Genomic DNA, 12,006 nt, shown 5'->3' with positions numbered 1-12,006 from the left:
CTCCTTTTCCCACAAATCACCTGACTTCCCCGAAAACTCAACACTCCCTTTGGCTAAAAAAGAGTGTTAGGCAATCAGTGAAATTCCCCAATCCCTCTTTTCGAGCCTGCAGCCCGGGACAGAGGAGTGTCAGGCTGGAAAAAGGATGCAGTTCTTGTTTCAAAAGCAGAGGGAGCTCCAAGACCAAAGCTGAGCTTCACTTTCCCTAAGCCATGGTCTCCCAGCCCCCTCTTTGTTTGGATCAGGGAATTTCAGACATGCACCCTGGGGTGAGGATCACCGGGAAGGAACCAGAGAACCAGATCCAGGGAGGCCAGCGGAGGTTCCTGCAGAGGGAGCGCCCAGCTCTGAGCCGCTCTTCCTGGGAGCGGGCAGGGTTGCCTGGCCTGCCCACTGGCAAGAGGGACGGGACTGATCTACTTGTTCCCATCAGCTTCTGAAGGTAAAATTCTTAAACTTGAAGAGCAGAGCTTTGATGGAAGGAAAAAGGAAGGCAGAAAACTTTACAGAGGGAAGTTTCGGGCAGAGATGGAGGGCTGAGATGAGCAGAATCCAAAGGAGGGAGACTATAGACCACCTATTTCTCTTAGGTTGACCCCATTCACCCCCATGTCACCGCCCCCTGCCCCCTAAACAGTGTTCAGGGTTAGAAGCATATTTCGCAACACTTCCCTAGGAACTATGAGGAGATGTCTTATCTTTTCAGTAAAGGTAAAAAGGAAAAGGAAAAAAGATCTGGAAAATTAAGGTAGGAAATTGAAGAAATAGCTTTTGTCTCCTTTTATGTTCATTCAGCTGCCCCTTTTCTTCTCCCCCCAACACAACTCTAAGACCACTTCTCCCAAGGTCACTGCCTTCCCCTAGGGAAACAAATCCATTTCTCCATCAGTGGTCTTTGGGAGCATTAAGAGAAATACATGCAATAATACACAGGCAAGAGACTTGGTTTGAAGTGATAAGGGGGCTCCTTGTCAAAAGAGGAGGGAGACCTGTCCTGGTGGATGGTCATGATGCAGACAAACTCCTGAAACCCCAAGTGGAGACGAGGATACTGTTCTGTGAGGGGAGAAGAGAGGCTGATAGAGCGGGGGCAGGGTGGAGGTTGGGGGTGAAGAAGGAGAACAGAGGAAGCAAAGCACTTGGAAAAAGTCTCATGATTTTGGAAGAAAACTGGGAGACGGTCCTGAGAAGCCATGGGAGAAGGATAAGGGTTAGTTTCAGTCTAGAATGAGAGCCAGCGTGAGAGGATGGGTGTACACTGTTGCTTAACGACACAGCTCTGTTTAACCTCTGTGTTATTCTTCCCAAGGTGACACTGACCCCTTACCACTGAAACAGGTGCCTGTGTTTGTTAGACAAATACTGCCAGGCCTGCCACCCCTTTAGCTCCAAAGTCAGAGGTGCAGAGAGCCAGGACCAAGAGATGAGCTGCTCACCAGGGATGAACAAATTGCCAGAGATGTGGTGAGTGATCCCAGGTCTAGAGAGATGTACATGGAACGCATTCCCTTCATCCTCTCAGGAGAGCAGCTCAGATCCTAAGCCCGTTTGGCTTTGCCCTCGGCCTTTCTGCTTCATTCCAGCCCAAGATTCTGTTTCATGTGCTGGTGCCCTTTGCCTCTCCCCTCCCTTTTCCCTGCCCTAGTCCACTCATACCTGGGTCACCCACCTCTCCAATTGCTTTTATTATTATTATTTTTTTAGGTGCATTGTCCTGTTTTCCCTTGTGGCCTGGGTTTATGCCGAGCCTACTATGTATGGGGAGGTTCTATCCCCCAACTACCCTCAGGCGTACCCCAATGAGGTCGAGAAGTCTTGGGACATAGAAGTCCCTGAAGGGTATGGGATCCACCTTTACTTCACCCACCTGGACATAGAGTTGTCTGAGAACTGCTCCTACGACTCAGTACAGGTACACTGTGATGGGCGCGGGAGGACGGGGCTGGGGTGGTGGACTGAGAGCGTGAGCACACAGTGAGCTGGGTCACATGGTCCTAAGGTGGGAAGTGGTCTATCTCTCTGCCCTCCATACCAAAATATTACCCTTTCCTGGGTTCTTTTGACTCTTCTCTTAGATAATGTCAGGAGGCCATGAAGAAGGGAAACTCTGTGGACGGAGGACCAGCAAGAATTCCAACTCCCCAGTGGTGAAAGAGTTCCACATCCCATACAATAAACTCCAGGTGATCTTCCGGTCGGACTTCTCCAACGAGGAACGTTTCACTGGGTTTGCTGCGTACTATGTTGCCGAGGGTAAGGCTCACCTCTCTGTGCCTCATTGATCCAGCCATGAGACTGGGAGCAGGGCAAACATTGAGCAATGCAGGGAGTGAGGATTCCATTTGTAACTCTTATGAAGTATTGGCTTGGCTTGGATCACTCCATAAATTGCCTTTGTGAAAGTCAAACGTGTTAAAAAACACCCCAGTAATTTATTGAGAACCACTATGAGCTGGGTATTGTGTTAAGAACTTTACTTATATTAATTATATCTTTACCTAAATTATATAATTTGAAGAGCTTCACAAGTGGCACTAATGGTAAAGAACCCACGTGTCAATGCAGGAGATGCAGAGTCACGGGTTCAATCCCTGGTTCGAGAAGACCCCCCTGGAGAAGGGAATGGCAACCCCCTCCAGTATTCTTGCCTGGAGAATGCTGTGGACAGGGGAGCCTGGTGGGCTACAGTCCATAATGTTGCAAAGATTTGGACAGAAGCGACTTAGCACTCACTGAAATTATATTTATTTACTTATGGTTGCACTTGTCGCTGCTGCACACAGGCTGTCTCTCCTTGCTCTCTCGGGTGCTACTCTCTAGTCAGAGTGCATGGGCTTCTCTTCGCTGTAGCTTTGGCTTCTCTTGTTGCAGAGCATGAGCTCTAGGCCATGTGGGCTTCAGCAGTGGTGGCGTGTGGATTCAGCAGCTATAGTGCAAGAGCTTAGTTGCCCTGAGGCACGTGGAATCTTCCCGGACTAGTGATCGAACCTGTGTCCCCTGCATTGTCAGGCAAATTCTTAACCACCGGACCTCTAGTGACGTCCTACCTCACTTCTGAAAGTAGGTGTTATTATCCCTGCTTAAAGGTAGGAAAAGTAAAGATTAAGGAAGTTAAATAACTTGCCAAGGCTCACACAAGAAATGTGTGGTATTCAAACCCATTTAACATATAGCAAACAAACTTTCACATTCTATGTGCGTCCATAACTATCTTCAGGGTATCATGATGCTAGAACATCTCATAAAGCCAAAGCCTTGTTTAGGTTTGACAGAAGTGCCAGCATCATGTAAGGTAATACATGTATTAGTTGTTCTTCCTCACAGAAGATGTATTATGCTAAGCTTGCAGGGTGCTATCCCTGGAGCGGAAATGCTCTGTTTATGTAAAAGGTCAAGGGTCTTTGGTGTTGACAGCTCCCACTATAGATGCACAATGGTAGAGCACAACTCTAGAATCATATTTCAGGAGAGTAACATAGAATACGGAGAAGGCAACAGCACCCCACTCCAGTACTCCTGCCTGGAAAATCCCATGGATGGAGGAACCTGGTAGGCTGCAGTCCACAGGGTCGCTGAGGGCTGGACACGACTGAGCGACTTCACTTTCACTTTTCACTTTCATGCATTGGAGAAGGAAATGGCAACCCACTCCAGCGTTCTTGCCTGGAGAGTCCCAGGGACGGGGGAGCCTGGTGGGCTGCCGTTTGTGGGGTCACACAGAGTCGGACACGACTGAAGTGACTTAGCAGCAGTAGCAGCAACATAGAATAAGTGGAGGAGTGCATGGCAACCCACTCCAGTGTTCTTGCCTAGAGCATCCCGTGGATAGAGGGGCCTGGCGGGCTACAGTCCATAGGGTCACAAAGAGTCGGACATGACTGAAGTGACTCAACACAGTATAGAGTAGTAGTATCCTGAAATGTGATTCACTGAATGTCTCTAAGCAACAGACCCTTTCTACTTTTTTTACACTTGCAGTTTTGGGCTTAACTTCATTCTTCCTTCTAGGTCTTTGTCCTTGATCACCGTCTTTCTCTGCTCTTTGTAGACGTAAACGAGTGCACAGCCTTTGCAGACGCTCCTTGCAGCCACTTCTGCAATAACTTCATTGGCGGTTACTTCTGCTCCTGCCCTCCAGAATACTTCCTCCATGAAGACAGGAAGAACTGTGGAGGTGAGCTTGGCATCAAGAGAGGCGAATGTTCCCTGGGATTTGGGTTGGCTGGAGCCTTCAGTCAGGTGTCTATCTACCCTTTTCGATTTTGATTAGCCACGGCCTTGACTTGGCATCAGTTTTTAGTTACTCATAAACAGAAAGGGAGCCACAAGAGTGGAGGAAGATAAGCCTATAGGGTCAAGTTAATTAATTGGAGAAGAGAGATAGGTGTCAACTTGGGCCTTTTCATAAACAAGAAAAGCTCCACACAAGCGATGCGATGGAAACCCAATACTTATTAGGTATCTCTGCTGTTATGCACTGGTGTGTAATTGTGGCACATGGGCTTCCATTCATGAGAAGGATCATAGAAAGAGCTGGGACTCCTTGGCCTGACCCTGTATTTGATTCTCCTTTTCTCTTTATCTTCCTTAGTCAATTGCAGTGGGAGTGTATTCACCACAATGACTGGGGAGGTTGAAAGTCCTAATTACCCCAGTCCATACCCAGAGAGCTCAAGGTGTGACTATCAGATCCAGCTGGAGGAGGGGTTCCGAGTGGTGGTGACTATGAGGAGAGAAGACTTTGATGTGGAACCAGCTGACTCCGAGGGCCACTGTCCTGACAGCTTACTTGTGTGTGATGGGTGATCAGTTTTCTTCCAACTCACTCAGAGAGAGTTCTCCCTGAAGACACATTATCTAGCTTTCTGTCCCTTCTTTCTTTCTTTCTCTCCTTCTTATTTTATTTTACTTTTATCCCTTCTGTGTTACCTTTTTCTTTTAGCTCTTTCTCTCTTCTGATTCCCCCATTTTGGTTCTCTTCAGTTTGTGACAGGAGATCAGCATTTTGGTCCTTACTGTGGGAATGGCTTTCCTGGGCCACTCACAATTGAAACCCAGAGCAGTGCTCTGAATATCATCTTCCAAACTGATGGATCAGAACAAAGAAAGGGATGGAAATTTCGTTACCATGGAGATCGTGAGTAACCTAGAAGCTGTCCTTTGGTTGGTGGGACCAGAGTCCTTGCCCAAGGTAAAATCAAAACAGTAGATTGTTGTACGGATGGATATCCTGAGAACACAGCAGCTCCTCAGCACCATGTAAACCTGTCAGTGGTTGTGAGAAACCCTCAATTTTTAGAAATCCTTCAACTGGATTTTCAAATGCAGATGGCCTGGGGGTGGTTAGTTAGTAATGTCATTATTCCATTTTATTTCACTGTCAGACTGGCGAGATTTTAGTTCCTTGACTAGGGATCAAACCTGTGCCCTCAGCAGTGAGAACGCTGATTCCTAAGCACAGGATCGCCAGGGAATTCCCTGCCATATTATTTTAACCACCTCCGAGGATGAGTCAACAACTGTAGAAAATATGTTGTTATTTAGTTGGTAAGCTGTGTCTGACTCTTTTGTGACCCCATGGATTGCAGTCGTCCAGGCTTCTCTGTCCATGGGATTTCCCAGGCAAGAATACTGGAGTGGGTTGAGATTTCCTTCTCCGGGGATCTTCCCGACCCAGGGATCAAACATGCATCTCCTGCATTGGCAGGTGGATTCTTTACCACTGAACCACCAGGGAAACCCAACAAATGTGAGAATGATTATATGTAATAATGATTCTCCAAAGGTTTGGTAAATTTCTTTTCCTATCCTTTTCAAGCAATCCCTTGTCCTAAAGAAGTCACTGCCAATTCCTTCTGGGAGCCTGAGAGAGCAAAATATGTGTTCAGAGATGTGGTGAAGATAACCTGTGTGGATGGGTTTGAAGTTGTACAGGTAAAGCACTGTCAGGGGCTCCTCTCTCATCCCTAGGTCAGGATGAGTACACTGGAATCATCTGATCAGTTACCGAATGTTTTTGTTTGAGTGAGGTCTAGCACCTTCTCCATCAAGAGAACCCCTCAGGATCTCTAGCTGTCTTCTCAGCCATGAAGATCCTTGGACATTTTCACACTCTCCTTTTGGCTTCAGTTTTCCTGGGGAAGGGGACTGGTATGCTGGGACAAAGTTCTTTTAGCTCCAACTCCTGGATACTTTGGGTCATTCTACTAAGATGTCCCCAGGCTTCTTGTGGTAAAGACTTCTCACTGATCCAAGGCCAGAGATCAATTCCATTTTTGGCTTTTGATTCCCTGTATCTCTTTTATAAACTAATATTGAGGTTTATTATTTTCCAGGGAAGTGTTGGTTCCCCATCTTTCTACTCAACTTGTCAAAGCAATGGAAAGTGGAGTAATTCCAAGTTGCGGTGTCAACGTATGCATCTCTTTAAAACGGGACTACTTTTGTCAAAAAGTGGGCAGTGGCCCAATTCTTGGAAATCCCCACTCATTCCCCAAAATAGTTGGAATAATTCTACTCATTAGCCTATGAACTTACTCAGTCTTATGAAAACTCACAACCCTGGTGCCTCTCACCTTCTGAGATAGACCACAGTCTGTCTATGGACTGTGTATCTTCCTGAATAAACCTTCTTTCCCTTAAGAATAAAGGAAATGGAAAGATTAAGGCACTGAGATACAAATACATGGTTTCTTCTTAGGCTTGTGAGATAGTGGATTGGATTTCGAAGGGAAGCCAGTTGTAGAATCCTAGTCCTGATCTGACCCCAGGCCGGCCAAACTAGCAGGTTTCTTACAAAGAGAGAGTCTATGAGATTCGTAGAGTTAATAGCATTCTATGGGTCCATTTCTACAGAGGCTTCACCAACCACTGGGAACCAGGTTCGTTCTTGCCACTTTCAAGGGGCCATCTGAGTGTCAGGACTCAGTGGGATGGAGAGATGAGCATGGCCACAGACAGGCTGATGTGGGGGGTTCACCCCAGATGTGCTTATGGATGGGGGAGGCAGGGAAGGAGTGAGGAACACAGCTGGGGAGATGGACTGGCCCAGAGACTCTTTCTGGGAGGAAGTGTCTATCCTGATCGTCTCTCTCCGGCCTTCCTCCTGTAGCCGTGGACTGTGGCACTCCTGAACCCATTCGGCATGGTCGAGTCGAGGATCCGGAAAGTACTCTGTTTGGTTCCATCACTCGCTACTCTTGTGAGGTGCCATACTACAGCATGGAATATGAAGGGAGCGGTAAGGTTCCTCTGACTAAAGAAAAGAGAAAGAAAGAGTGAGAGTGTTGGAGGGTGAATACTACAATCTTTCTGGGTTGGAGAGAGTTTGGAGAGAATGAGGGAGATGGGCTGGGCTTTGTTCATCCTCTCTGTTTAGTCTAAAGATACAATTATCACACAGGATGGGGTTGGGGGCATGGGTTGTTCAGGATCACCTGTAGAGTATCATAGAGGTCACCAGCTCAGCTTCAGGAACTCCCCCTAAAATATCCATTTTCATGTGATCATCCAGCTTTTGCTCAACTATGTAATGTAGAGCCCACAGGAGTAATGCTTCCAGCTTCAAGTCTCTATTCTATGATGATTTTTCTTTTTTCCCCCACACCATGTGGCACGCAGAATCTTAGTTCCCAATCAGGGTTCAAACCAGTGCCCCCTGCATTGGGAGCACAGAGTCTTAACCGCTGGACCACCAGGGAAGTCCCACAACTGACTTTCTTGATGGAAAGACCGTGGTGGTGCTGGATGAAGGGCTGGATGGCTCATGATATGTCCCAGTTCATTGCTTTCAATTTAATTTCCTACTTGAAGCATTTTCCCAGCCTCCACCTTAATCCTCTTCCTTCTGCTTTGGAGAATGTTCCTTCTAATCCCTGGGCAAGTGGATTGTTTGGGGCCAAAAGGATTGTTTGGGGCCAAAGGGATTATTTGGAGGATGTTCTCAAGATTATTTTATGGTAGGTTTGATCCCATTGCCTCCTAAAATCCCAGAGGCGCTGAGGCTCTGAATGGAAGGCAGAAGATAAGTGAGAAGCTGTGATGGTGAGTGTGTTCCCTCTTTCTGTGCTGTTTCAGAGGTGTATCACTGCAGTGGCAATGGGAGCTGGGTGAACAAGGTGCTGGGCACAGAGCTGCCGAAATGCGTTGCAGGTAATCAGGGCTTGGACTTGGAGAGAGAGCGTGTCCTCAGGTCTGCACATAGGGCTCACCTTCTAAAAGGAGTTGTAATCCTCTTGGGAAGGGACTTGATGGTCTGGGCCTGCCAGAGCCTAGCTCAGTGAGGTGGAGACAAATCTGGGCATGGATCTGCCAGGGGGTGACTGACCCTACAGAGAAAAGTCAACCAGTGACAGTTGGTGTCAGAGTCTGGGGTGGTTAGATTTGGTAATGTTGGTGCGGGAAGAGGATCTAGGATTGCTAAAAACAGGGTCTGAAAATTGAGAGTGAGCAACCAACACTTAGAAACAAGATTAGTTGCATATCCTAGTTATTATATTAGAAGCCTATCTGGCAAAAAGATACAGAAGAATGAAAGAAATAAGGGGTTATACAGAGATTAGACGGCTTCTCCTGGTGGCTTAGATGGTAAAGAATCTACCTGCAATTTGGGTTCGATCCCTGGGTTGGGAAGATCCTCTTGAGTAGGAAAATGCAACCTACTTCAGTATTCTTTCTTGAAGAATTCCATGGACTGAGGAGTCTGGTGAGCTAGTCCATGGGGTCAGAAAGAGTTGGACATGACTGAGCAACTAACACTCAGACCATCATTATAGAGATTAGAGTTGAGTGGAAGAAGACTCCCAGACAAAGCCAGGAATATAATAATGATGCTCGTAGTAACAACATTGTAATTGAGAGCTAGGGACTCAGCTAACTAATTGAATTTATTATCTCATTCAATCAAGTCTTTGCAATAACCCTCTGGACAAGGTGTTATTGGTCCTGCTTTACAGTTGAGTGAATTCATTACGAGTTCACAGTTCAGGAAGGGATGGGATAGGCTTTAAACCTACATCTGTCTATTATGCTCAACTCAGAGTCTATTCGGGCTAACTAGTGTGGGATTTAGGTAAGCCAACTTGATCTGAAATACAATTCAGTTTTAGTTGCATTGGGTAATGGCAAAGCAACCTTACCTGGGTCATTGGAGGATGAGATGAAAGATGGGAAATGAGAACCCTCTCTTTGCCCTACATCCAGTTACTAGGAGGGACTTGGCTTCAGTTAGGACTTGAGTGAAGAAGGTGATAAGTGTTGAACCTGGGCATCAGAGGCAGACAGAAGGCTTGCCTTCCCACTACATGTGTGAGAATAGAGACTCCCAGCGCGGGCTCCCGGTTGGGTCCCTGACCAGATGTATTGAGACTGGGGTGACATGTGCCTCCTGTAGGACTGTGAGTTAAGCTGTCCATAGTGTGAGGCTCATTTAGGTTCAGTACTTTATACATGGGCTCTGTTTAACCAGTCTCCTCCCCCTGCTCTTGGCACTGGCAATGTGGGATATTTGATCCTTAGGTGAGTTCAGATAAGTCAGGCACTGAGTTGGTTGACCAAATACTGTAAGTCCCCTACATATGGATGAGTTCTGTTCTAAGAGCATGTTCATAAGTCCAACAACAGAAGCTTAGGTACCCAACTAACACAACTGTACTGTACTATAACACCTTATAGTATAATAATGGTTTATAATACTTTTCACACAAAGGGTTTCTAATACTTTCACACAAATAATACATATAAAATACAAAACAATACAAAAAATAAAGAAAACATTTTCTTCAAAAAATCTTTATTTACTTATTTGGCTTTGCTGTGTCTTAGTTGCAGCATGTGGGATCTAGTTCTCCAGATGGAACCCAGGGATGGAACCCAGGCTTCTTGGTTTGAGTGCACAGCGCCTTAGCCCCTGGGCCACCTGAGAAATCCCAAGAAAACACTTTGAAAAGTGTTGAAAAGTACAGTAGTATCATTCAACAGCTGGAGCGTCTTAACAGTACCAGCCATATCACTGCTGTTTTTACACTGGCTTCCAGACATCCTGGGCTTGAAGTAGAGATGCTATACTACTGTACTTTACACCATTGTACAGTAAATTCACAAATGCACAGCTACTTGTAGAGGACAAGACACACTGTCCTGTGCACAGGACAATGTACCCCAGACAGCTGAACTTACTTATGTGATTGGATGTGCAAGCGCATGTTCACATCTTTGAAAGTTTACAACTTGGAGGTTGGTGTAGGGGATTTCCTGTATAACGTTGGCTGTGTTGTGCTGAGAATAACGAAGCCCAGCAGGTGTTTGAGTGGCTGGAGGATTGCTGGGGGCCAGCGACTACCCACCTTGTTCTTTTTCCTTTCTAGTCTGTGGCACCCCCAGCGAGCCTTTTATATCAACACAAAGAATATTTGGAGGCTCCATTGCGAAGATTGAAAATTTCCCCTGGCAAGTCTTCTTCTCGAACCCACGGGCTGGTGGGGCTCTCATTGATGAATACTGGGTGCTGACTGCTGCCCATGTCGTGGAGGGAAATGATATCCCAGTGATGTATGTTGGGTCCTCCTCAGTGGTCACCTCACAATTGTCAAATGCTCAGATGCTCACTGCCGAGAGAGTGTTTATCCATCCAGGATGGGAGGTCCTGGATTCTTCGATAACACGAAAGAATTTTGACAATGACATTGCGCTGGTGCGGCTGACAGACCCAGTGAAAATGGGACCCAAGGTCTCCCCTATCTGCCTACCAGGCACCTCCTCAGAATACGACCCCCCGGAAAACGTCCTGGGGCTGATCTCAGGCTGGGGTCGAACAAATGCCAGAAGTCACGTTATTAAGCTCAGAGGGGCAAAGCTACCTGTTGCTCCCTTATCCAAATGCCAGAAGGTGAAGGGGGTCAATCCTGAAATAGATATCAGTTCTTTTGTTTTCACTGAGAACATGATCTGTGCTGGTAATGACAAAGGTGTTGATAGCTGTGAGGGAGACAGTGGTGGGGCCTTTGCTGTACAGGACCCTAAGGAAAACAGCCCCAAATTCTATGTTGCTGGTTTGGTGTCCTGGGGCCCCCAGTGTGGGACCTATGGGTTGTACACGCGAGTCAAGAACTACGTTGACTGGATAAGGAAGACAATGCAGGAATATAGTGCCCCCAGTGTAGACTAACTGTACAGGTCCCACCAGCCTCTCTAAGGGCCATGACCCCTCTGGACTTCCTGTTCCTCCCAGTAGTCCCATTATTTCACCATGACTGAGAGGACAGGGGAGTGAGACTGAGCTATTGCTAGGACTTGGTTGCCGGGACACCTGGTTGGAGGTAGGGTTCTGCTCCTGTGGTTGTGCTGGTCTTTCAGTATAGTCGGACTAACTACGTGGGGTCCTCTCCCCTGAGCCCATCCTGTGGACTTCAGTGTGCAAGGGGACCCATTTCTTTCTCTATTCATGGGGGGGTCCTCTTTTTGGATGACCTACTCCTGTTCCAGTTCTGACTCTGAAATTTGCTGTGGGGCAGTCTCTTGATTTTTTTTGTTTCCCCTTTACCTGTTTGAAGTTGACTATTTCATTTCTGCTATCTACTTGTAATAAAGCATTTTTATAACCCAGTGCTGGCTGACTTGTCTCATTCCACATCAAGACCTCAGCACCATAGAAAGGGAGTTTAATGGGCTGTTGTGTCCTGGAAACTCAGGGCCCTCATAGCTCATATTTAAATATCATGAAAATAGGGAATCAGCTTCTTTCCTCTCTGCCAATGGAGAGTAACTGAGCATTGTGGATTAGCATAACGTCAATGCGAGGTACCATGTTCTGCTTTAGAAACTCATCAAACATACCTGAACCTCAGTCAGAAGTCCACATACAGCAGTTAGAATTGGCTGTTTAAGATCTTAGAGTCTAAAACTTCAAGGCAAAAATTACTTCAGTGTGTCTCCTGAAAGTGAGTTTTCCTTTTGTGAGCATTTGTTTAATACAAAATTATGACCTAATGAAAAAGAAAAACAAAATAA

The 12,006-nt window shown here is 46.5% G+C and overlaps 1 protein-coding gene across 2 annotated transcripts; it reads left to right on the top strand.

Annotated features, from left to right (window-relative positions):
• Positions 1-292: 292 nt before the first annotated feature.
• Positions 293-11,601, top strand: C1S (complement C1s). 2 transcript variants are annotated; one of them, XM_004006917.6, is made up of 12 exons: positions 293-442; positions 1,339-1,464; positions 1,705-1,912; positions 2,076-2,253; positions 4,049-4,174; positions 4,592-4,791; positions 4,984-5,137; positions 5,819-5,934; positions 6,336-6,414; positions 7,112-7,240; positions 8,077-8,151; positions 10,365-11,601. In XM_004006917.6, exons 2-12 carry the CDS (start codon positions 1,424-1,426, stop codon positions 11,162-11,164), a joined length of 2,106 nt encoding a protein of 701 aa, XP_004006966.1. In that variant the 5' UTR covers positions 293-442; positions 1,339-1,423; the 3' UTR covers positions 11,165-11,601. The 2 variants fall into 2 exon arrangements, with proteins under 2 accessions (XP_004006966.1, XP_012030884.1); XM_012175494.5 differs by having other exon boundaries at positions 1,310-1,464.
• The last annotated feature ends 405 nt before the right edge of the window (positions 11,602-12,006 follow it).

This window comes from Ovis aries, chromosome 3 (assembly GCF_016772045.2).
Source record: "Ovis aries strain OAR_USU_Benz2616 breed Rambouillet chromosome 3, ARS-UI_Ramb_v3.0, whole genome shotgun sequence".
NCBI classification, from domain to species: Eukaryota; Metazoa; Chordata; class Mammalia; order Artiodactyla; family Bovidae; genus Ovis; species Ovis aries.
The sequence above is the reverse complement of the archived record's forward strand: the minus strand, read 5'-3'. Positions and strand labels throughout refer to the sequence as shown.

Bases quoted from the DNA above. Each gene is read 5' to 3' on its own strand.
- C1S (XM_004006917.6), top strand. From the start codon at position 1,424: ATGAGCTGCTCACCAGGGATGAACAAATTGCCAGAGATGTG. The intron at 5,935-6,335 runs GTAAAGCACTGT...ATTATTTTCCAG, and splicing joins ATGGGTTTGAAGTTGTACAG to GGAAGTGTTGGTTCCCCATC. The intron at 7,241-8,076 runs GTAAGGTTCCTC...GTGCTGTTTCAG, and splicing joins CATGGAATATGAAGGGAGCG to AGGTGTATCACTGCAGTGGC.